We start from the raw sequence: 26,913 nt of genomic DNA, 5'->3' as shown, positions 1-26,913 counted from the left end.
TATAACAAAAGACACATGGGTCAAGATAAGGACAGCTAGAGATGAGTCCCCAGTCACCATCATGGGCAAAAGAGATTCGACTTGGGGAAAAATTAATTTATTACCAATTAAATCAGAAAAGGGTAATGAGAAACAAAACCAAATCCTAAAATGAACCACATTCCCCTACCCCTCCCTTCTTCTTGAATTTAACTTTACTCCCAGTTTTCTCTACAGTCACCCTCCCTGTAGTACAGAAATCCTGGAAATGGGGGCTGTGGTCAGTTCATCCCACATTCCTGCCAATCCTTCCTCCTCAGGGGAGGACTCTTCACACTCTTCCTCTCCTCCAGCATGGGGGTCCCTCCTATGGGAGACAGCCCTCCACAAACTTCTCCAGTGTGGGTCCTTCCCATGGGTGCAGTCCTTCAGGAACACACGGCTCCAGCATGGGTCCCTGTGAGGCCACAAGTCCTGACAGCAAACCTGCTCCACCATGGGCTTCCCACAGGGTCACAGCTTCCTTAGGGCAACAAGTGGATCTCTGCCCCACCACAGATCTTTTCTGTCCTTTCTACCTTTTTCTCTAAAAAAAAACAAAAACCAAATGCAAGTTTCCTCTTCATTTGGGTTTGGCAACTCTTTTTGAGTTACTGCAAGGTAGCTAAGACTGAAAATTTTGAAGGAGTATGGTATCTTCCTACCTTCTGTAGCTTCATTAATCAGGTCCAATCTTTTGTATAATCACATATCTAGACCTACATTGATTGAATTTCTGCCAATCAAAATACTTCCAATCATGGAAGACAGCAGAGTTCATTAAAAAAGGCCCAGAAAAGCAGCATATAAGGCATATACCACTTCATAATGAAAACATTCAATTTTTTGACCAGCCTTTGAGAAATGCTTAAAGGCTTCACAATTCTGCAATGGAGGAGGACTGAGTAAGACAGATGGTAAAATATAAAAGCTCCAAAACCCATGAATTTCTGCAAAGATTCTATGCTGAAGTCCTTGTACTCAGAAAAGCCATGCAGGACTTGAGCTGTGTGGCTTCTGCTGTTCATGATGTGGTTACCTACACCTGAGCCTGTTGTGCAGGCTCCCTTTATAAACCAATGGAAAGAAAAAGGTACCTTACAGACATGATTCCATCCCAGCACAGGCACTTAAAACTAGACAAGACTGATGACAGCCACAGTAAACACTGTACTAAAATCCATGCTACATTTTACTTTCTTTGCTCAGAAATTAATGTTTGAACTCATCCAAACAGTATATTGTTGTGGTGTGCTGTAACTGGTAATGTTGGGAGCCTTATTCCAATAGTATATTACATTTTAAAAATGCTTCCAAAAACCACCACATTCCGAAACAGTGGTATGAACAAAATTGAGATCTCTGAATATAATGTTCAGAGATTTTCAGTGTTAGAATGGCAAAGAGATGTTCACCTCGTACTGAACAAAATTCCTATTGAAGGTACCATGAATTAGATTCACAGTTTCCATCTCTACAAATAGCTGTACAAAGGTAACTGGGTGGGCAGAAACAAAGAAGTGGAGTCTGCCATGAATCCCAACACACTGACTTCTACTTACCCAATCCCTTCATGCAACTGTTTTGTCTTTGCCTTGGACTACTCTTCCAAAGAGAAAGACTGGGGAACTGCACCATTTATTTTACACTCAGATGAATCACACTCAATGAAGCTTTATGGCTACAATTTTTTTGTTTTATCTCTTCTTTTATTTACACTATTCCCTTCCCCACTTCTCATCCTTACTCTTTTGCCTATCATCAATCCTCTGCAAGGTTCCCAACGTAGATATAATGTAAGGAGAAAAATGCTTTTGTCTGACAAAACAATTAAGATTCTCAATCCCCTAAACTGCTTCTTCTCCTTCTTTTTCTGTTCTTGTCCTCCTTTTTCTGATTTTGTCCTTGATGAAAATTTAACATATTTAGGACTAGTCTGGGTGGTGGGGTGGTGGGGGAGGGGGGGTGGGTGCAGATGGAGAAGGGTTTTGAAACGGGTTTCCTTTATATTTTATATCACATAACTAAGCAAAAATGGATTCCAAGTAATCTTTTCAGGAAGAACTTACTGATCCAAGTTTTACATGCCTTCTGCATCTCCTTCTGAATCTAATAAAAAGCTACAGAATTTTTAAGAGTGATAATTACAATAAGATCTTACTGATAACATGGTGTTGCATCATGGACAATATACAGATGTTAAAGTTGTAACAGAATAATCAGGGGGTTGCAAAGTTTTCTGTACCATAACTGACAATACAGATGTTGCCAACAACTGGAAAATATTTAGGGTGGTATTCAAATCCAGACTGCAGAAATCTGCGTGTATCTCAGCATAGGTCTCACATGTGAGCAAAGTATCTAAGGTCTCCTTATATTAAATGTTCCAGATGCCAGGAAACCAGGACAACAAAGTTAAAATATAAAATATTCTTTAAAAAATAGGCATGACTTTCTCAGATGTGGAACACTGGCCATTTTGCATTGGGGATTTTGTTTGTTTGGGGTGGTTGTTTTGGTTGTTGTTTTCTCCTTATGAATCTAAACAGGGTTGGTCTCCCCCATTTTCCTCCAACTCACACTCCACTCCCGTAACTCCTCAGTCCCTTTTAACCATACAAACTATCTAGTCTTGAGGTTTTTTCCAACAGTTAAGCTGTCAAGCTAGCATCAGGAAAAACATTTAAGTAGGGCATGGCACATATAATCTTAAACATATTAAAAATCACATTAAAGCAAAGGTGGCACTACATTCATTCTGAAAAAGTTATAAAATTGAAAAATTTTAAAATAAAACAGTATGAAAATTTTCAAAATTTAGTTAACATACTGAAGAAAGATATTACTTGCCTGGCTAAAATATCCAATTAACAACACATTATGTGTAAAATTTAAGGCTTTTCCACAAAAGTACTCTCCCTATTTTACAGGATGGTTAAACCAAAACCTGCTAAACGTGAGGAAAAAATCCCCAATCATGAACAAGCCAAACCAGAAGACCTCTGCAAATGACTTCAGGTTTATCACAAAAGACACTTTTGCATTCTGAAAGGTCTATTCACAGTCTTCATTTTAGCAAAATACTCTTTGGAAGCAGTTTCTAAAACTAGATGTAACATTCATTTATATGGATCTGCCAAGTTTTTAAATGTTTTAGAAGCTAAACTAAAACATCTTGAAAATGACTCATTGTGGTACCAGAATACATACTGTAGGAAATAAGAACTCATTTACAAGTGGGAGAAATACACTCACACTTCATCTGTGGGAATTCACTAGACTTCCCTTCCAGTAAACATTATATTTTAAAATAATCACGGAAAATATGTTCTTTTAACTGAAGTTTATGAAAAGATTTAGACAGCTGGCATAACAAAAGAGACTTACAAAGATAAATGTAAAACTGTCTTCAAAAACAATTAGTAATTCTGCCAAAAGATATCAATTTAGAAAAAAAAAGATTCCATTTTTTTTTCTTACTCTAATGGTTAAACTAAAACTGCTTAATACAGTTGTACAGTCTAAATAGATAATCATTTGAGACAAAGGAAGATTTGATTATTTTACGAGGTAAGAAAATGCAGGGTGGGGGGACAGCCCTGGCAAGGAAACAAATTACCATAAGGTAGCTCTTCTAACTTAGAACATGTCAACTACTTTTGTAGATGTGCACATTTTAGTAATACAACTATCTTCAGCAAATGCACTACTTTAAAAAGTTTCTTTACTTTTAAAAGAAGAAGGCATCTGGCACAGAGAAAATAAACCTGAAAAGTACTCCATTTATCTACGCATATAGAATACTTTGAAAAGAGAAAAAAAGAACTCTGACACAGAAAATTAGACCCAGATTTCATAACTTATGACTGGGAACAGTGTAATAAAGGACAAACCTAATATCAAAAAACCCAGCCTCACTAGCTTCTATAAAGTAATGGTCTGTAAAAACAAAAATGTTCTAGAGGAACATGCAACAGACAATAAAAACACAGTATTTCCTCACCTGGCTTTAGGTAAAAAAATCTTCAAAATTAGTTATTAATAAAGCCCCCATTCCACCCAATACTGGGCATTTCACAGGGTGACAGGATAATCATTAATCACACTTTGGCTGCCCTTTACTGTTCAGAGAAACCCTCTATCATGAGTGTACTCAGAGACTCAGGAGTCAGTTAATTACCTGAAGCGAGCAGCTTATAAAGACAAGGGAAGGACTATGGTTTCTAATTATTTTCATCTACTTACAGTATCATTTTGCAAAAATAAAACCTTTTATCCTCTCCATAGTGTTTTGAGTGGGACAAATTCTTTCACTCTCTATAACCCACAACCAGTTCTAGTGACCTCAGCAATGTATCCAAGGTAAAATGGGAAGATTTAGCTTTTTCAAGCATTTTGAATCTTATGAGCTTGATTATATTTCTGGAATGGAAACACTAAAGATCTTAGAAAAATCAGAACAAACATTAAGCTAAATTTCAGAAGGGATGAATCAGCGCAGTTCCATATCAGTTTATCCATGACAACACTTTCCACGAAACAATTAAAATATCTCTGAAAACAATTCCAGATGACAAGTTCCACATCAAAGCTTACACTCGATTATATACATAAACATGCAGTAGTATTTATATTAAAATGTTAGCCAAGAGCTGCAGCATTTTGACAACATATCCAATGTTTAAATTTTACAAGAGAATGTACAAATAGGCTTGTAAGTACAGGTATGTAGACTTTACATATCTATTATGAAATCCAACATTTCATATAAAGACTAAGCTCCTGACAGGTATAAGCGTTTTATGTAGTGCCCAAGCTCCATCTCAAAAGAACCTATTTCTAGTGACAGCTATTCCTACAACTATACTGCCACTTGATGGAAAAATTTTACTTCCTCTTAAGAGATAATGTCTCAATTTTGGTTATTTCATGGGTATGAAGTTGCATAAACTATGGCAATTTTTTTTGCTGCTGGAGTACCTCAAAGGGACACACACACAGAGTCTGTACCTTCTCCACACTGGATGAGTCAGCAGGGTGGTCTGTGCAGCTACCTCTTGATGTGGCAACATTTGTTTCTTTGCTAATACAAAAACCTACTATTTAACAGGGCTCACAAGAAAGGCTTGGAAGTATAGACACATGAACAGGACCCGTATGGATTGTACCCAGTGGTGAGAACTAAAAGAGCCCTTTACTGTGAGTTGCAAAGCCCCTTGATTTAGTGTTTCATAGGCACCCCTCCATTCCATCTTCGCTGGGTTTATTCAGTGCTCAGGTTCTGTACAAGTGCACTTACTGCCTCTGACCACACTCCTCCCACAGAATTACAAATCCTCTCTCTAATCATCAGCAGCCACCCTATGGAGGAGACCAGCACATCTGCTTCCCCCATCTCCTACTGAAGAGCCTATTGGTCTTGCTAAGGTTCCAAGTTACATTTTTTTTTTTTTAATCTAAACCAGGTTCCCCTCACTGATATCACAAACAGCTCAAAGTAGTACCACCCTCTTGGTACCCCATGATTCAAATGTCATGTCACAGCAAAGCGTCACTATGGATAAATGATGTTTGGTAAAAATGTTCTGATTTCTGATCTTTCACACCGCCACCCTACAGTTACCCAGATCAAGTTATTCCTTAGGAAGCTCTTGAACTCTGGCTTACTATGCCTGGAACATTAATTGCACATGCATTTTGCTGGTTTCACAGAATACACTCACAGTTACCCATACAGTCATATAAGTAGACACAACTGTGCCTTTAGATCATTCAGCCAGAAACATAAATAGCTGTAAAAATTATCTAAGTAGCTTTGCACTGAGTAAACTGAAGGACATTTGTGGCCTTCCCACTGTCCAATATGGGATGCAATACTTCAACACTGAACATATACAATTCCAAAAAAAATTTATTGGTGTCCCCGAATGTAAACAACTCTGAGTCAACTGTGACAAAGTCTGGGATACATTCTTGAGGCAATCTTATCTGGAAACAAGAACATACAAAAGGGAAATCAGCTCTCTAATCCCAGACTTTCCATTCTTTCCTCATCAAGGCACTGGTCACCAGACATGCCAATCTCATGAAGAGAGAAAGCATCAAAACAGCTGCCAAGGACTTGCATGGTTGTTCCATCAGCTGTGAACAGTGGACGCACCAGCTGTGAGCATTACACATATATATCATACATCACTCTCTTTTGGGAAGTCATTGATGTGGTTAGTCAGGCATAGTCAATGCTGGATGAACTAATGTCCAAGGCAAACAGCTCCTTGTGGCTTATGGCAGGAAAGTACCTTGGCTCACTGATGTACACTATTCTGGGCGCCTGTGAATGAATATACTATGATGGTCCTTCATTTATTCACAGTTTTTAATTTGTTCATTTACAAATTATTCACCTATGCTCAAAGCTCTCACTCATCAATGCTAAGTCTTCCCGTCCAACATTTCAGATTTTATGACGAGGTTTTAACATCACAAAGCTATAACTTCCTTCTCACACCACACAAGCACCTATTGGACACTGTTCTTTCAAAGTTTGCTATATGGAAATGAGTATAGCATAACATCCTTTTCCACAAGGTAATCAGAATCCTTTTCAAGGGAGTAACCACAGACTGAGAAAGTAACTATAGAAGAAAATTACTATTAAAATGCTGTTGGTTTCATTAAATACAATATTACACAAATAGCCATAATTTGAAGATCAAAATTTTTGTACAGATACACAGAAAATACAGTATTCCTTCTTTGAAGAATTTAGCCTTTGAATTGGCATTATAACACACTGTTTTGGTAAACATATACAATTAACATTCCCTGGCAGTATTTATGGTCATGGTGTTATTTGTGACCTGCTTTTCTTCTGTATTCTAAGAAACATATATTTGGGGGTTTCCTATAAACAGGTCCTTTTCTCATGTGCCATTGAAGTGTTAATGCTTTGGGCTACTTAGTGCTGGTGGGGACTTCACACATGCATTTAGTCCTTCAAGCCCAGATGGTTAGAAACACTCCAGAAACACGTTATTTGCATAGATAACCTGATATACATAACAATGTTTGAAAAAAATTCAAAACAACCCAGATTAACAATTTCTTGAGGTAAAAGCTTTCACTTGTATCTTTTGTCATTACATCCAGTGTGATGTCCCCTTTCCGAAGGGACCCAAAGCACCTGCATTAAAAAGGCTGGGAGCTGGGAAGTTCCCCTGTGTTTCACAGTTCCTGTTCTACATAGAGTGGCTGTAATGTGTCACACAAAAGGCATATGTAGCCTGATAAAGCTGGCTCCAACTGCAGCAAAAGTGTGTTTTGAGAAAAGCAAGAAAAACTTCTGCATATTCTGTATTTCTCCCTAATCCTCTGCCACTAGTGTTCAACTGCTTCTCACTCGAGCATTTCCTGAATGGCGATGTGCTTTCTGCCTGTAAAGGGATTCTCAAATTTATCTTGAGCTTTTCCAGTCTAATTTTGAGCCCATGTAAAATTTACTACCTGAAACATGATTGGGTAAGGAGTTCCAAAGGACCCCTACTTTTTCTTCCTGGCAGTGTTCACCATTAATGAGAAGCTGGGTGCAGTGAGTCACAAAAATGGGTGTGTACCTGAGGAATACTAACAACCATAGAAAAATCATGGACTGCAGGGGATCTTTCAACCCAGTAATTGAAGAAATATATATAAACAGCAGCAGCATCCTTATAATGCAGAATCCCTCTTTGAAGGAATTTGCAAGTGCTTTTGAATTTGTTCTCAAAGGACATGTTAGATTTCAACCTTTCCAGGCTAGCAAAAATACCCTAAGGACTTGAAAGAGTGAGTAAATAAATAGTTTCTTGGGTACTCAGAATAGCCATTGCAACACCTTAACAATTTGCCTCTACCAATCATAATATTTTAAGATTAAAACTATTTGGCTAGCAGGAAATAAAAAGTAAAATGAGAACAACAAGGCTTATAGAAAATCTTTATGATATGATGATATGTTGGTATTACAACTTTTCCAAAGCATCCCACAGAGGCTGAAAATATTTTGTGAGAACTGTTTCTTACGAGCTGGGGCAAGAGCAACTGAAATAAAAGATTTTTAGAGCTATAAATAATCATTAAACATTCCTTGCACAGTAAGAGAACAAACTTCAAAGCCTGTGTTCCAGATGTAATGAAGCTCAGAAAGGTCAGACATCAGACTAATTTAGCATTCCTATGAGTCTTGATGCAGATAATTCTTCAACATCAAGACAGTTACAGTTATGAAGTGACTGGTTACAGGGCTCAAAACATTCATTCTGCAAGAACACTATCTTAGCTAAGAATGTAAAATTTTAAGAACCTGATTAGCAATCTAAGAACAAAAACCAATTAGGCAGGCTTTAGCAAGTGTGCAGTTTTCCCAACACTATTATTCATCTATTTAATCAAATGAGTTAAGTAGGTTTGCTCCTGTTTATTAAAATACATCCTATTTGAACTTTACATCCATTAAGATGCAAAGTTCAAATAAACATATCCTCAGAAGAAAAGGAAGAGAGTAGGAGCCTCACTAGCCATTTCAGTAGAAATACAGGATACACAGACTTTTTCTGTTATGGATTCAAGTGCTGCTTCTACAGCTTGGAAATAAGCTAGACTTAGTCACCTGGGAAACTGACCTTTTCTTTGCTTCTCCATCATCTTATTGCTCTTGGTTCTTTCACAACTTCTCTGCATTGATTCAGAATTTCTGAGAGGGTGTCTTTCAGCAATTTTCATTACATTCATGAATTTTCCCCGTTTAGTTGTACCTCCTATTTAACTTTCTCATCAGGAGAACAAGCTGAAGGTTGTTTTATGGGAAATGTGGAATAGCTACTTTGGCTAGGGCTGAACTCCAAACAAGGTCTAATAATGCCATTGAACGGCTGGGCTTTATTCTGAGAGAAATTCTAAGTGTTAAAAATTATGCATACACATCATATGATGGAAGTCATAAATGAATACAGCAGCAGCAAATTATTATTACCAAAAAAGCATTTTGGAAATCATAAACAAAATTAATCGAAACTGTAAATTTAAAGTGGTAGTGATTTTCAAGACCTACATAGCTCTTTAATTCAAGGGATTGCAAAACACCTCACATAGAAACCCAGCATCCATGTGTAGGAAGTTCTGACAGCAGTTTTTATCACAGAGTAATGGCAGCTTTGCCCAAGAACTATTTTGTCCAGCAGTCTTCAGTATGGATTTTTTAAAATTCATTATTGAAATCTTCATTTGATATAAATATTCTTGAAGAGATAACACGCCCCTATTTAAATATTAGCAGTAACTCCAGCACATATAGACATTGAGTTTGTAATTTTAATATTAGAATGCTGTCACTGCAGTCAGCAACATCCAGATTATAAAAAATACGTTATCAGATGGGGAAAGTAATTAGCTTTAATGTTTCTGTTAACAATGAAAGTATTATGTAATAAATGAAAGGATGAGATTCCTGCATGCTCCACAGAGATTCTAAATGTATTCTAACATTTATTTATTCAGGAAATTTATCCAATTATCTTCTCACCTAAGATAGTCCTCTAGGTTTGTGTGCAATTAATAAGCAGATATAGGGATCTTAATTTCTTCTTATTTAAAAACCCATTTGATGAACAGAATTGATCCCCTCTCTCCATCACCTAAAAAGTTCAAGACAGATGACTAGCATCATATAGCATCTGATAAATTCTAAAATATACCACAATTATGAAGAACAAAAAAAGTAGGGATAAAAGAGATTCAAATGAAAAAGACTACGGAGAGACTAAAATAAGTCTCTAAGTTGCACAGTCACCTTGCAGCTGACTGGAAAGAAAAGCAATAAATCTGCAAACACAAACATGCAGACAACTTTTTGCATACTTTTCTGAATCTATGAGGCAGAGACAAATGCTGTCAAGAAATGTCAATAATCTTTATTCTATTTTGTTTCTCATTTGAGAAAAGCATTTCCAAACAGAAACAACAGAAATACTCCTAAAGGTATTTTTACCTGTAGCAGATCATCCATTATAAATTCAGTAATTTTTACAAACTGAGCTATGTACATCAACCCAGAAATGTTTAAATAACAAAAATACTACAAAATACTTTAAAATCTTTATAGAACAAACCTAAGGCTCTAAACGATTTCTGTAGTCATAACTCTGACTGAACACAACTACACAAATATGGTTTAAAATTCATCATCTGTGTATATGCAAATAAGAAAGAAAAAAGAACACAATTAAAGATATCCTATTACCTAATGGACAGAGGCAGGAAGTTAAACTAGCTTTTACAAAACCAAGGGTTTTTATGAATAGGGAAGTTAAACTAGCTTTTACAAAACCAAGGGTTTTTATGAATAGTGTTCACTGCAAAGTCGAAGGAACAACACTTGCCATAACACAATTTTCTTGAATACTCATATTCTGTTTACTGTATACCTATTTTGTTCACTATTCTACACCTCTCACTTTATCATTACAAAAATAGGAAAAGTACAATTAGATGATATGAGCAGCATATTTTTTTCTCACTAAGAAAAAAAAGGTTTTGTATGAACTTCACTCATGTTCCCAATAATTCTAGAATTTTTAAACCAGTTTCCACTGATATAGCTGGGTCCTGGAAAAAGATATTATACTCCTTTTAGAAGAAATTTAAGGAATTTGACTTTAAAGGAAGTCAACAATCAAAGGCAAGAGATGGTACTTGTAGGTGAAGTGCTCAACTGTGAGTTCACACCATGTTAGACCTCTGAGTCCACTTTAAGAAAAGAAACCATGTAAGTTTTATGTGGCTCCTTAGAGGAGACTAGGCACCTTATCAGGAAAAAGCCCAACAGCAAATCACAGCGCACTTCTACTTTTCTGGTGTTGGTTTTTTTTTTGCTGTTGGTGTTTTGGTGGGTTGGATGTTTTTTCTTTTGGCAAGGAGAAGTAACAGATTAAGAGTCAGTAGTTTGAAACTAATGCTCCAGGAGTGTTCAAAAGAAGGAAAAGCTGGAACATATTTAGTACCTGCACTTAACCATGCAGATGACAGAGCTGTTACAGAATTGCTCTGCTTACTCTACCCCTAGACAATTCCAACTGAGGTAATATAGCTTTGAAATTAGAAAAAAGTCTTAAGTCACATTACCAACAACAAGTGAAAATGTTTCCCTTTGGTCATATTTTTTTCAGAACGTGTGTGACATCAACAAGACTTAAATCCAAAAATATCAAATAATTTAAGGTTGTTGTCCTTGTCATAGGCAAATGAAACATAGATTCTCAGACAGAAATTACAGATGTAAAATGGCAATTAGAGCAACAAAACTTACATCCTGACATCACAGTGGTCTACTTAAAGGCTGAAACAGCAGAACCTTTCTGAATATAATTCTTTCATGAATATTATCACTTTGGTATTTTCTTGGCATTTGTAAATAGCTGTTCACAGAAAACTATCACAAACATGAGTGAAAAAAAATGAAAATAACTGCACTTGACTAGAAAATTGGGTATTAGTTACACTTCTGATCACAAGATTTGCCAGGGGCCTTATTTAACCACCATTCAGGCCAGTCAACATTCCACATACTTCTGAAGCTTTCAAACATGTTTGTTTATACAGATTATGATACCAGTGGTAACTACGATGAGTCACCTTGTCTTTACTAAAGTAGAACAAGCTGTTCTAATCACTTAAATACAGAACTGGACAACACAGGTATTCCTATTTTGTCTTAGGGGTTTCTGGTGATATCAGAAAATTTCTTTGTTCCACAGAACTGTCACCTGTGAGTCCACAGAATTCAGAATGTGGGGGTCTTTCAAGTTAAGGTATTTCTACCAACTCAACATGCCAGTTACTTTGCAGTTCGCTTAGGCAGATGATTTGGAATGTGGAGAAAGTCACGGTCTTGACACCTGTTATGTGGTTAGAAGTGAGGTACTTTTAAAGAGAGACACCAACATTTCAAAAAAGGCTAGTATGGGTTTTCAATGTTCCCAAGCAGAAAATAATCTTCTGAGGAGCGATCTACTCCTTAGAACTCCAAAACCCAGCATGAATCAACTTATTAATTTATTTAACACGAGGAAATTAGAGTTTTACTTAACTGGAGGGCTTATCACTAGAAAAAGCTATAAGAGCAAAGAAGCATAAATGTATCAAGTAAGATTCCTGTTTCTAATTGCAGTGGGACAAACCTCCTCAAAATGAAGCAACGTAAATTTAAAAAGCAACTAAAATAAAGTATGAAAAAGGACACATTAGATGCATGGGAATACAGCTGCACAGAAAAGCATTTTCTCCACAGTCCTTAAGTTCAAAAATAAATTCAGAAGAATTGCAAAGTTAGGATTTTTATTAAGTAAAAGTGCAAACTCCAATTATGATATGCCAGACTGACTTTCAAGAGGAGTTTCCAGTTATATATAAAATCCCCATGTCTTAGTAAATTTTACCACAGTGGAAGGTAGGAGTCTCATTAGAAAGAAACGTGTTGACTCACATTAGCATTTTATTTTAACCCAGGAGATCAGTTTTGAACCAAGTTTCCTGGCCTCCCTGTTCAAACGACTTTGATTTCTGCATTGTGGAGCCATTACCTCAGAGTTTGCAGACTGAATTCCTTTTGAGAACCCAACAACCCCTCCAATGTGCTCTAACCCCTAAAAGGTATTCGGCACCCTTGGGCCCATATTAATCAGAAGTCAAGTCCCTTAAACTCACCGTGGATATCAAATCCTCTGACCCATCTCATTTGCTCTGGACATACCCCTATTGCTTGACATCATCAATTAGAAATCACATTTTTTCAATCCTTTGGCAATGCTATTTCCTCAATAGTATCACCACTGCAATTTAGGAGTTATACATGAAAATTAAAAGCTTCAATAAATTTGTTCCTATGCTTAAGTTAACAACATTTTCACTGTAATTAAAAATTATTCAGAGCAAAGAAGGCTCATCTAGTACTCCCTTTGAGTAGATGACTAGGTAGTATGGTCACTTAATGAACTGATCACTTCATTATAGAAAAAAAAATGCATTAAACAATGAATTAAATCCAAAACTAAAGACACATGACAAACTTAACCTGAACAACTTTGATTACTGTCCATCGCTTTACATTAGCTCTTAGTTTAACCACAGCATACATTCCAAATTTACAAAAAGTAAGGAAAAGGAGTTACAGAACATAGAGTGCTTGTAAGCAGGCAAAAAAATCAATTACAGTTTCTTTCTCTATGGAATGGAACTGTGCATTGGTATAGACAACATATTCTACACATGGAGTATGAGAGTCTGAGAAGAGACTAGTAAGAAGAGAAATATGTAGCAAACATAATTGTTTATGACTACTGCCCTCTATCCAAACTTCATAAAAACTATTAATTGAAGTCATATTACAAACATATTTTCTACTCTCAACTAAAGAAAACCCACAAACAGGTTCAGAGTTTGACCACTGCTACCGTAACAGTATAAAATTGACATTCTTGCTATGAAATGAATAATTATGTTCGCTTGTCTCTACAGTATGGCAGGAGAAATACCAAACTTTGATCTTATTACTGCAGTGATAATGGAAAGAATTTACTACAAGAATTAAGTCTGCAACTTCATTTAAATGAAGAGTTTGTAATTCAATTTGTTCTTTGTAAGCAGAAAGTAAGTAATTCCTCCTACTCAGACCTCCTAGCTATAAACACTGTTATACCTTTAGATTTTTATATGTATTTTAAAACACTTACTGTTCTAAGAGTTGATCGTATTTTCTTAAAGATTCCTTTTCAGCAGTTACTGCTCTCTCTTTTTCAGCAACAGCATTATCTCGTGCTTCTCTCAAATTTCTGAAGGAAACAAAAATTATTCTGTTAAGAATCTGTTAGAAACAAGACTGCCTTGCTTCATTAATTACTGCTTTCTGATACAAATTTCAATGCTACCTTCTTCAACTCTCACAGAATGGCAGAAGGGTCTATCTATTCACTTATTTATTACAGAGGCTTTACTTCAGGTTGTTTTCAGGTATACCAGCAAAGCTTCCAGTTCTGAAATTGTAAAAAACTATTATCAAATCACCTATTTACATGTGGAAACATGTAACTCTAATTATTCTAGAATACTAGAACTAAAATTTTTTTTTTGCAGGAATTAAATAAATTCCAATGATTTTCCTTGGTGCTTTGGGAATAACTGCAGGAATGCTGTCTGCCTAGCTGAGATGATTCACAACTTTTGATAGAGCAAGAAAAGTTTAGGTAAGCATAGAAATCCTACTACCAATTGTCTAGGTACTGTGATGTATATGTTATTGCATATCATACATATCAACCCAGGAGTCTCCTGGGTTTTATTGCTGGCAACATTTTTGATCTACAAAGAACCATAAAATAACATTTTATTACAATCAATTGATACTCCTTTTTTTTTATAACCAGGAATCAGTCAAGATGCTCAAACGACCTCAATTATTATTTGACCAACACAAATGAGAATAGCATAAAACTAAGAATAAAACAGATAGTATTTGTGTTTAAAAATTGGAATTAGTTATTCACAGTCTGTTATGCTGCAAGCAGGCCATAAATCAACACTGCACTAGACTATAAGGAGGGGAAGCACTGCTTAGATACTGTATATAAACTCAATGTCCAATATTCAGCGTAACAGAGCACCAGCCAATTTGCCGGAGCTAACAGTGGTTGTTGAGGATCAGAAATCCCTGTTATGACTGTTTTAAGAATTTTACTCTACTACTTGTTTGCTTCTATGATGAACATTCACCAGCACTTGAAATATATTAGATGATCTTAAAAATTCCTTTCGATTTTGTTTTATCTAAAAGGAATCTTATTTATATGTTACAAATACAAGCAAATCCAAGGACAGCTGCAAGGCAACCTAAAACCATGACTAGCAGCTATGACTAGGGGATTTCACTTCAACACCATATTCTTCATCGGAACTGAACTGCTAATGTGGATGCAACCAAGATCTTCCTACTGCAGTTTTGTTTTTTTTCCTCTCCTCACAATTTTCTGACTTAAGGCAAAGAGAAATTAAAGGCTCAGGCCAGTTTTGGAGAAAAGTCAGGAAACAAAGGAAAATAGAAAATCATTACGCTCATGTAAATGTTAACCTATGTCATTGTATCACACTAAAGGTATATAATTTCTGGTTTAAAGACTATTTTCTAGAATAAATGTTGTCAGTGGCACTTTTCTGTATTCAAAATAATTCATACGAACAGCAAACAGTTACTTAGAAAAAATTAACATCCAAATTATGTAGCAGCTAACTGGCTACTAGAGAAAGATAACAAAATTTTCTTTAAAAATTGAGTTACTAGGCTATAGAATTTAGTGCAGAAATTCAGGGACTGACCTTAAGATTAGATTCTTTAAAAGTGACTCATACCAAAATATGGCAACATGGCAATATATTTTGTTAACAGCATTAAAATCAAGCATGTTATGTCTCAGAGTAGGAGTCCAGAGCTGTATCCTTAAGACTAGAGTAGTGGAGGTGGGATAAAAATGAAACAGTAGGAGAGATACAGAGCCTCATTTAGAGAATAAACTCTTTTGCTTAGCTGAACAACTAATCAATTGAAAATGCAATAGGAGGAAAAAGGACACAAGTGAGGGACTATTCAACCAACAAGACCACAATCATAGATGTGATATAACGTCTGTTGAAATATTCTCTAGAGAGCCAGGAGACACACCAGTGATGCTGCCAGTTGTCAGCTGTGTGACCGCCACTTCACAGGAGGCGAAGCACCTACCCAAATGGCTGCACTGGGGCCTTGCAAGGCATTTAGCCAGCCTATCACACAATGAAAGTAAATGGGACAGAAATATTATCCAGAGGATCAAGAATGGGCATGGGGAGAAAAAAGGTGAGATGAAGACATGGGAGGCAGCAGCTCGTGGGCATCTTCGTTAGGTTTTCACACAAACCTCTTCACAACCGTCATTTATTGCACATAAATGCAATAAATATCACATCCCTAAACTGCTCTAGAATGCACAAACTGTATTGCAGTCAGATTCGACCACATCAGAAAACGTGCTTAGGGAAAGCATCTCACACGCTCAACTACTAAACTGTGTTTGATCTATGGGAATGGACTACAGGTAATCCAGTGTCAAACCTCTTGCAGACATTCACATGCCCTGTGAATTCACTCATGCTTGCTAATGCAAACACAGCCCATGCTTACAACAGTCATACAAGTGAAACTGATGCCAAAAAAATTAGGCATGGATGCATCACTTCTTTATTAGCTGCCCCCTCCCATTTCAGTTTCTTGAACTGATTCATCCTAGTGTAAAATGCGTGCCAACAAATTCAAAGGAACTATCAGGCACATCAGGCTTGGCAAAGAATATGAGCAACTGAATATTGGATTAGCTTAGCTGTAATACCATTCCATGCTTTGAGCAGGAGGATGAAACCAGCATCTTAACTTTATTTTCAGCCACAAACAGCATCTCATCACATTACACATTCACTGCAAATTGTTTTGCTCATAATTTGAGGTTCCATTTGTCTTACCATTGAGGCAGACTGCCTTACAGTGGATTTTTTAGTATTTTCTAGAAAAACATATGCTAGAAAGCTTTCTTTTAATTTTTTTTTCTAAACATGTAGGCAAATCTAAGGGATTTGCATTTCAGAAGTAATTATTTCAAAATGAGGAGAAAACTTCTGTAAAGCACTTCCAGATACAAATGAAATATCTTTCAGTAGCTTTCTCAATGATATACAGACGCTTGTCAAATCTCCAAAGTAATGCATGCTTAAATTCATACTTTGTAATTCAAAATAGATTTGCATACAGGAAGTGGTGTGGATGTATACGTGTATTTTACTCACACTAGCAAAACTACACAATGATGTAATTGTTTTTTAATTAGAACCTTTCTGCTGACTGAAATACAGCAGAAGCCATGTTCTTTTTCTACTCTTCCCAGCAGTAACAAAACTACCTATTAGAGGAACAGATGCTAATGCTACAAATATCTTTTTACTACTGTCATTTCCTTCTCCACACGGCACTTTCAGGACATCTATAGTAAAGTTATTAAGCACTCCTCCCATTTTAAAGCAATCAAACGGACAAAAAACAAGCTAAAAAAGAAATTCAGTGCCAAAGGTCCAAATCTTTTAGTCCCTAAAAGGCTTATGCATGTGCATGTAATTCCATGGTATTCAACTAGATGACACACATACAGACTCATCATGCAGGTCTTAGCAGGACTTGAATCTTCCTCAAGAGAATTTTACAATAATTTACAGGAAATCAATGGTTTTTTTGAATCATGATGCTATTAACAAACTCAATTAGATTTACTTCATACAGGCCTAAGTCTTATTTCTTTTGGGTTTTTCCTGCCTTATTTTCTGCATCAACACTTTCTCTTCTGGATTCCCAGCAGTTTCAAGATTGCCCCTAGAGCATGACATGTAAACTGTCATCCCGTGTCAATTAACTAATACTATACCTCTGAACAAACCTCAAACCACCAGATCTAATGTAGAACATGAATTCTAATATTCCTTTTCAAGAGATAATGTTGGCTGTCCATCATTTAATAATAAATATAACAACATAAACTTACCATACAAGTATAATTTAATTTTAGGTTTTACATTTTGAGTACCTCTCAAAGAGTTAGTCAGCTAGGACTATATCTAAGCACAAAACACTGCTTGGTCATTTCTTCCTCAGTTAGGTTACTGCCTACACCTTACCTACCTGTTTTCACGTTCATACATCTCTTTTGAGGTGCTTCTTAGTTGATCAATTTCTTGATTTGTTTTCAACCTTATTTGTTCCAACTCTTCATGTAGTCTCTTTTCATATTCTGCTTTATAGTGGTCTCTGTAAATAACGAAACATATTGCATTAGTTAAAATATTAAAACTTGAGGTACAGCTTTACAAGAGCAGAGTTCTTCTTGATTTTACATTTTATTTCAATCTTTATTCATTTACCTCTCAATGACTTAAAATACTTATCAGCCTATGCTGTTATATAAATTAAATGGAAATCAACCAGGAATAAATAATATTTAACTGTGAATAAACAGAAGTCTTTTGCACACAGATTTAAATGTTTAAAGTTATTTAATATTGATTAATCACATAACATTAACATTCTTTCAGAACTTCTTTGTCAGCCTCTAAACAAGTGCTTATATTAAGTAACCATTTAACTCCTCACTTTCTTCTTCATTACTGGTAAGTATTGATTAACTTACTGACTTGCAATGCTGCCATGCCACTACAAGACTTCTTTGTGTAGTATCTGCATCTCATATGAGGGGAATAAAACATAACAAGTTCAATTGAAAATTACACGGAGTGGAGATTTGTGAAGTCAAAAGCCCCCAAAATCTGGGAATTTATCCTGTCAATGTAACATATGAATTATTTAAAACACAAAGTTTTTAAACCACAAGTATCAGAAGATATCAGGATAAAAGAATTTCATTTCAGAGAAACATTGACTTTTTTTGTAACTTTGGAAGCTCATGACAGAATGTAAGGAATCTCATAAAGAATCTCTCTGACAAAAACAGGGTTATGTTGTAAGCGCTTAACAGTTAAGGAATGTCAAAATTTGATAGCATAATGTTCAAGAATAATTAATCAGCAATTAAGCAATTGGTAAAAATCACAGGTTTGGAAACAAAAGCACATTATGAAGACATGTGCATTTGCAACTGTAAAAGGTTTTAGATTTAATTTGATTTCCAAACATGTGATAACCCATAATTCTTAGAAATGAGTACTTGAGCTGGTCAAAAATTCCCTCACATTATCTAGATGCCCCAAAATATTAAAATGGAGAATGCTTGCTGTCAGGTTTTCCTTTTATTTTATTTCCTTTTCCTTTTGTAAAAAAAGACTTTCCACGTTTTCTTTTCATTGAGACATTGTATTTCAGTTGACCCTTCAAGATAAAAGTAAATCTATTTCTTCTCCTTCTTCAACTGTGCCACATTATAACAAATACTCTATGAAGACCTTTTACACAACAAAGAGGTCTATCATAAAAAAACCTAAAAAGAATGTTTTCTTAAATTTTCAAAAGTAAGACAATTTTTTAATTTAAAATCCAGAAGTTCTAGGTGAATATAAAGGAAATACATAGTTCTGAGATATAAACATGCAAAACAAATTTAAAAAAACTTTGAGTGACTGCATTGAAAGGAAAAATAAAATTTAAAATTCTTCTGATATGGGCTGGAGCTCCATTACTCATCATTTCAAGAATGTCCTTCTATTTTCGTTTAGGTAGCAATTTTTGTTTTAGTTGTCTATCAGGAGAATCATATTAGCACACTCCCTCTTAGTTATAGAGGACACAAGATTTATGGATATACATTGAAAACAAGAAGTTTGTTTTATAATTAACTGAGCAAACCTACAAGAATAATTGCCATAAACGCTGAAGTTTATGCTGAAAGTTTACTTCCACTGCTATGGTCCTATAAAGGTTTAAAAAATTGTTTGTGATACATTCTTTGACCCAAGAAAGGTGTCCTGCTTCTAGTTAAAAAAAATATGAGTTAGCTTTCTGAAAATTATTATTAATTAAATGGGATTTGTGCAAGAAACAAGGGAAAACAGTTAAAGAATCTATCTACTGATAGAAGTGAACAGACAATAACTTGCCTGGATGCAACATATTTTTCATACATTTCTTCCCTAGCTTTTTTGGCATCCTCTAGCTGAATCTGCAGTCTTTCAAGACGATCTTCTTCGTGTGCACAGCGAACGCTAAGCTCCATGTTCTGCCGATTCAGATAATCTTTATCTTTTTGCAACAAGTTGAGGGATTGTTGTATGGTTGCCAGCTATAAAAGGTATTAAAAAGAACACTTTAACACAAATTTCAAGATAAGTATTTAACCTATGTACACATATTTGCAATTTAATTTTAACTCTGTTCTGTGAAATCATCTGAAGCAAAAGACCCTATTTACACTTTATTTTAACAAGTTGATGAAGCTTTAAGTTGAAAAAAAGACTTTAATAAAAATACCGTTTTATGAGTTTACATAATTTATTTCCAGTAGTTAGCAGCTGAAAAAAGAGATTCTTTCATCTACATCAGTATCTAAACAGTACTGAAGCACTGAATAGAGGAATAGCAGCAGTACTGCATAGTGCTGTGTCAGAAACACCGATGGAGAATCTTGGTGCCAACCTGTCATACTGACATTCTCAGGAACAGCAGGGAAATGTTTAAGGGCACCAGGGTGATTACTGCTCTGTAAAGAAATGGTAAAACTGATAGTTCTGGGGATGATGTAAGGCACAACTGTTGTGGACAAGGGCAAAGAGCTGGTGTTGCTACAGAAGGCTAAACTGATGCCAAAGTAGGAACAAGAATATGTTGAGAACAGCCACCTTTGTCATCAGATCAACCATGTTTCCTACACCAAGAAGCAGTGTGAGGGAGAGCAGTCTCCATCCATTCAAGGTGAACACAGTTAGAGAACAGGCAAAGAGCATAAAGGACACGGTTGCAAGGAGGCCCAGCTTCATAATCATGATAACAAAACAGTTTCGTGCTCTTAAAGAATTTTGCCATTTAAGCTCCTGAGGATTTCACACACCAAGTTCAAAGAATGGTAAATTAATAACTTATCAGAAACATGCCTCCTACAGCTATAAAGACATAATGTACATGGTTTAGACAGAATTCACCTTTTCTAAGTCACAGAAGGACTAAAGGAAAGATACTGGAGTCAAAGACATGGAGGAAGAAGTTAAAGAGATGACAATTTATATACAAACAGTACTCTTAGAGGTATGCTCTTCTCTAACAGCCCACTTGCTGAGCACCACACTCAGGGTGAGGTATAAATGCCTGTTCTATACCTGATTTAAGAAAAAAAAAGTAAACATGGTCTGTCTCCCAGTAGTATGTTACATGTATATCCACAGTGAACAGACATCATAGACTACTACACAAAGAAAATCAAGCAGTTACTCCTCCTCTGGAACAAGTACTGTGTAAAAACTTCCAATTGGATGTTCTTCCAATCCAGGACTTGATACTGTATCAGCAGACACAAAAATCAGCAGAAACCTTTCCGAGATTTAAGTAATACACAGTTTGAGGTGATATTTTAGTTTAAAGTAGTGCTACTTTTGTTCACTCTGATTAATTTAGTAAAAAGTTAATGAAAAAAGCCATTGTTGCTGCTATTCTGCAGTACTCCATATGTATGTACAAACTTGATGTACAGGACAGTATTTTTTTGGCCATTCTTGCACGCTGAGAACAAACCTGACTTTTGATGTCCTCTTACAAAGCTAGACTGAGGAATAAATATACTAACGAAGCCTGAAACCAAAGGGCTACTTTCTAATAGAAACTCAGGTTTTTTCCTTAATGTTTCTGACAATCTCTACAGCTACCAGAGCAGTGCTTTGCCTAATTTTACAAGTAGCTGTAAGCGGCAGTTTTAGCCTCTGTTCTATCTGTAATACTGTTATTTACACAGAGACATTAAGGAACACATCTCCCCTGAATACTCTCAGGAGTAGTCTGTCTCATTTATTCAGCTGCTAAAGTGTTAACACACAAAGATCTTCCACACTATTCCTGCAGGGCTCTGCTTCCCTGGCTGAGCCCTTGCCTGCCCACTGGAAGTGGGGAATGAATTCCTTGACTTGCTTGGCTTGTGTGTGTAGCTTTTGCTTTGCCTATTAAATGGTCATTATCTCAACCCATGACTTTTATTGACTTTTACTCTTCTGATTCTCTCCCCCATCCCACTGGGATTGGCAAACAGCTGTGTGGGGCTTAGTTGCCAGCTGGAGTTAAACCATATCAAGCATACTCACAGCATTCATCTTCCAATGGTAAATTTTCCCCTGGGGCCTCCCAGGTTCCTGAGCTCATTGGCAGAGTTCAGTCTGTCTTTGCTTCAGCCTTCTAAGTCACATACCTAGGAAAATGGCATGCATATAACGCCTAGGAAAAAATGGGAAGCACTCAACCAGCGTTGAGGGAGATAGCCTATGTTGCTGTGAGGCTGACCAGCCATTTGAAGGATCATAGCAAGTAATCAATGCTTCTGATTACCACAATCTTCCTTCAAGTAGGAGCACTCAGTTGGGCTGGTAAATGTAATCTCAGTCCCTGCAAGGATTATGAAGTCAATTCCCCCGGAAGCTATATCCATGAATATGAACGAGAAGGTGACAGAAAAACTAGCAGAAATTTACCAAGGCCAAACCTATCAAACATGACAAAAATGTTAGCTCTGTGAATGGGGGGATCACTGTCCGTGTCATTTACTTTTGCATGGCTTTCAGGCACCTCCTGTAACAGCTGTATGGAAAAGCTGGCAAAATACGGATTGGATAGGCAAACATCTGTTGAACTAACTGAACATGGGACAGAAATGTGCCCTGACAGCAAAGAAGGCCAAGAGGCTACAAGGCTATACTAGCAACAATGCAGACAGTGGGTTAAAGAAAATTATTATCCAGTGTTCCACACTTGTGAGACTATATTTGGAGTGCTATATCCCATGACATGCTATCCTAAAGACATACATTAACATCCTGAAACAGGACCAGAAGAGCTCTACCAGGATGGTCATGAACTACAGCATATGATGTACAAGGGGTTAAGAGAAATACTTGGAACTTTTTTCAGACTGCAGAAGAGAAATCTGGTTGGGAAAAATATTATTGTTAACTTCAGCTATCCAAGTGGAACACATAAAAATAGCCAGAGACTTGGCTGTATATACTTACAGGACAAGATGCAACAGAAAAGAAGCTGTACCAACTGATTAGTTTTTACAAATGCATTTTCACATGACAGCAAACAAACACTGGAACAGATTGTCCAAAAGGCTGTGGAATCTCCATCACTGGAGACTTAAAAACTTGACAAAGCCCTAAGCAACTTGACCTAATCTTGCTCTGTACTGCATGGGCGGGTTGGAGCAGTTAAGTCTCTTGAGACCATTAGAATTAAATTATTCCATGATCCTAACAACCTTCATTAGACAAAAAATCAAATTCCTGAGATTATGAAATACACAATTACTAAGGTAAGAAATTTATGTTTACCTCTTTTGCTAAGTCATTTCTTTCCTTTGTTTGTGTTTTGTATGACACCTCCAGTATTTCATAGTTTCTTCTGAGTTCTGACAGTTCATGCTCAAATGCATCACGTTCACTGTGAAAGCAAAGTCAAACTATTAGATGCATAAAGTGTAATGAACAAAATTCCTCTGCCTTTTTAATTTCTCAGCCTTCTTCCAGTTCAAGACACTGACTTCTTCCAATCAGTCACTCACAGAACAACTGGTGATAATCTTAACCTTTAATAGTTACTAACACCTGGAGCAGTATCATTTTACGTGAAACAATTGAGTGTTATTTAAATACTAAGAAATAAAGAAAATTCTGCAGTACTCCTACTCAAATTCTACAGTACTCATTCTCCTCTGATTATTCTTCTTTAGTGTATCTTTGGGCTATACATTTCTTCTCTTAGCAATGATCTGTAAGTACCCATTGTTTTAGCTTCATCAAGCTTCTGATGCTATTTCCCATGACAGTCTCTTCAATCTTTTGCAGACATGGAAGTCCAATGAAAAAGTGAAACAACTTCATTACCATCTTCTTAACAGAGCAGAAAGCAATGCATACTTGTTCTCAGTAGGTACTCTCCCCTGCACACAGCCTTGATACCAGAGTGGGTTGTCATGTTTAAAATATACATGACACAGCTGCAAAAATTGTGCTGGTGTCCTGAGCAAAAGAGCTTTCTCCATGCACAAAGAAGCATCACTACGTCTCCACTCTCACCCTGTCAGAACAGTGAAATGAATGAGCCAGTATGAGCTTGCAGTTTAGAAAAAAGCTAACCAATATTATATTAAGCATAGCATTGCTTTAAAACTGAGATAACTTGTAGTACAGCAGAACTAGATTTGACATAGTGTTTTTTAAAAGCAGAAACAAGTCTGGAAGTGATTTACTCCTGCAGCACTACCAAATATCCTCATGCAGTTATGCCAACAGAGCTCTCCCCTCCTCTTCATGTGTGCCTACCCAGCTGAATACAACCTACTCTCTCAAATACAGTTTTGGCACGTTCATTCATGCTTTTCTCAACTCAAGGCTATTCTAAATGCACACTGTTAAACACTGGAGCCATTCACATCAAAGTTATTACATTCCACTTATTAAGATGCAGTTGCATATAGGAAGCAAATCTCAGCACCAATCCATCCTATTTCCAACAAGATGCCAGAAAGATTCCAGGGTTGTTTTTGTACATACTGCTGTGAACCAAAAATGCTGTGAATCCAGAAGACAGATTCCCCTTCAAATTACTTAGTGGGCAAAGTCATTTGTGTCAGTAACTATGCCTGAGTTCATTCCATATGAGCAGCTAAGGAAGGAGCTGACAGGGTCTTTTATATTCATAATCCCCATTTTTTAATACATTTCTCCACAAATGTGCCAAAGACCAGATTTCTTGTACTTGCAAGCACACTGAAAAAGCTGTCTGGAAGCTGGACTGTGAGGTATACATCTATGAGTATATTTACAAGAAGTCTATTTTCACTATTTTGCAATTGCTTTTCACAAGATGGATATTCAAAACATTGGCTATAACAGTATAATCTGTATTTTAAAAAAGCTAGACACTGGAACTTCCTGCAGTTAAACAAATTCACTAAGGTAATCCTAAGATTATCTGCCAGAGTTCTCAAAACAGCCCTTTCAAATTTTATCGCTTCAAAGATATCTCAAGTTGTAAATATTAATTCCCAAGGTCCTGGCCTCCTAACTCACTCAGTAAGCAGCACAGAGTAGAGCATAGGGCCTTTTGTTAGATCATTGCTTTTAAACTACAAATAAAAAGAGAGTACTTGTTCCAAGATGCTTGCTATCAACAGCTCCCACTTCCTTAGCTGCAATGAGAGACTGCTAGGCTCTCTTGAAAACACAATAAATCTGAAAATATAACCTTTAGGAAGATAATTCGATGCATTGGTTTTCAGAATGTTGTTCATTTTAGGTCTGCAATATACTAAAAGAGGTAATTGAACCATTAGTGTATGAGGTAAGAAAAAATATGTGTGTGTATGTCAAAAACAAAACTAAGAAGTCTGGTCAATCAAGGCTGATCTTTATTAACATCTGTATGTTAGTTAAACACTCGAATTATAGAGATACTTACCATTTTACTTTATCATAGTTCTGTTGTCTGTAATCACCTTGCTGAATCAACTGCTTGGTATCAGCCAGTTCCAGTGTTAAACGCTGGCATCTGACCTCAAGCTCTGAGCGACTCCTCCTCTCTTCTTCATAGCTCTAGGAAGTGAAACATTTGAAATGATCACAAATGCACTGATATTTACTTGAAGTAATCACCAACTAAATTTCATTAAAACCTCTTATGAATATTCAGGAGGTTATGCCTTCATTTGTCTCAGTATTTGGAAATTTAGCATATCACAAAGTAACCAACTATATCAATACTCAACTTATTTTTATCTTATTACAAATACTTGATTAAATGCACCTATTGTTTCCAATGCATTTGTCCATTAGCACAACTTCCAAGACCAGAAACCATAATATAAACAGCTGGTGGTCTGCAAACCAATACTAGGAGCACCAAAGTCACACCACCTTTACAACTGTTTCAAACAAGTCAAAAGACTTGTAAAGATACTTGCTAGTTAATTTGAAAAACAACGAGATAGGTTTGTTCAGCAAGTTTAGCAACATCTGTCATTATCTGAAAGATTTCAGCCAGTTACTCCCAAATTGTAGCTATTGTATCTGGTAATCAATGTTTGCTGAAGAATATCATGAAAAGCTCTCGTGGAAGAAAAAAAATAAAATAAAACAGAATCATTTACTTAATGGTCCATCAGCATTAATTTCCATTTCCCCTTCTTTTTCGTCCTCATATACTTTTACAGATTATTCTGAAAACCAAAACAACAAAAGCAAAGCAAGAGAACACACAGAGAGCATTCATCTTTTAAAATACTAGGTATTCCTTTTGAAGATCAACAGATTTCCTAATCACACTCATTCCTGCCAACTCTCCACAGGAATTTATACCTTAATCCCCAATCTAGATTTCATTTTTCAGTTTTCTACTACATAGGTACTTTTTTCACAAACTTATCCTTCTTACTTGTCCTAAATACTGTACTACTTAGCAATATATTCACAAGAACAAACAAAATAATAATGCTCATTCACTTACACAAGGTAAAGCTGATGGACTACAAAAAGAGTTGCTTGTTAAAAATTTGAGAATACTCCCGGGCATTTAGATTTTTTCCATGTCCAGAATACTGCTGAGTTCAGTTTTTTACTACTGTGATTGATAGCAAGGTCACTAACGGATGCTTGATTAACAATCATGCTATCTGGTTATTATGAATGGACATCACAATATTATTAACTGAAGGTGAGCACACCCTTAAGATGTCATTACTAAACCAAGAATTTAGCAACTGCAAATTACATTTATTTTGCAGTAAAAGACACTGTATGAATGTATAATTTTTCAACATTGCTGAAAGCTATGCTTTACACAGTTATAGGAGGATAACTGTATAGCTAGTTTTCTATAGACAAGGGAAGTATAGGGCAACAGCATATATAGAGTATATGACAGAAGGACACTGATAAACTTCACAGACATCATCAGCTGAAACACTGACACAATGCCTTCTTGAAAAAACACACCGATATATTTGTAAGACATGACAGAAAAGCTCCCTAATCTACTAGCCATATTTTACTTATTCTGTTGATAAAAAGAATATTTTGTTTTATATTTCACATACCTAC

At 36.1% G+C, this 26,913-nt stretch overlaps 1 protein-coding gene across 3 annotated transcripts in view; it reads right to left on the bottom strand.

Moving 5' to 3' along the window:
• Positions 1 to 26,913, bottom strand: part of PIBF1 (progesterone immunomodulatory binding factor 1) — a 106,528-nt gene that overhangs the window by 63,571 nt on the left and 16,044 nt on the right. For all 3 annotated transcript variants that reach the window (XM_063149426.1, XM_063149427.1, XM_063149428.1), the window contains exons 6-10: positions 25,277 to 25,410; positions 23,149 to 23,257; positions 19,723 to 19,904; positions 17,798 to 17,923; positions 13,782 to 13,880 (exon numbers count right to left, since the gene is read on the bottom strand). In XM_063149426.1, the coding sequence (XP_063005496.1) occupies positions 13,782 to 13,880; positions 17,798 to 17,923; positions 19,723 to 19,904; positions 23,149 to 23,257; positions 25,277 to 25,410 (650 nt within the window). The remainder of the gene's footprint in view (positions 1 to 13,781; positions 13,881 to 17,797; positions 17,924 to 19,722; positions 19,905 to 23,148; positions 23,258 to 25,276; positions 25,411 to 26,913) is intronic.

Source organism: Melospiza melodia, chromosome 2 (genome assembly GCF_035770615.1).
Source record: "Melospiza melodia melodia isolate bMelMel2 chromosome 2, bMelMel2.pri, whole genome shotgun sequence".
Classification (NCBI taxonomy): Eukaryota; Metazoa; Chordata; class Aves; order Passeriformes; family Passerellidae; genus Melospiza; species Melospiza melodia.
The sequence above is the reverse complement of the archived record's forward strand: the minus strand, read 5'-3'. Positions and strand labels throughout refer to the sequence as shown.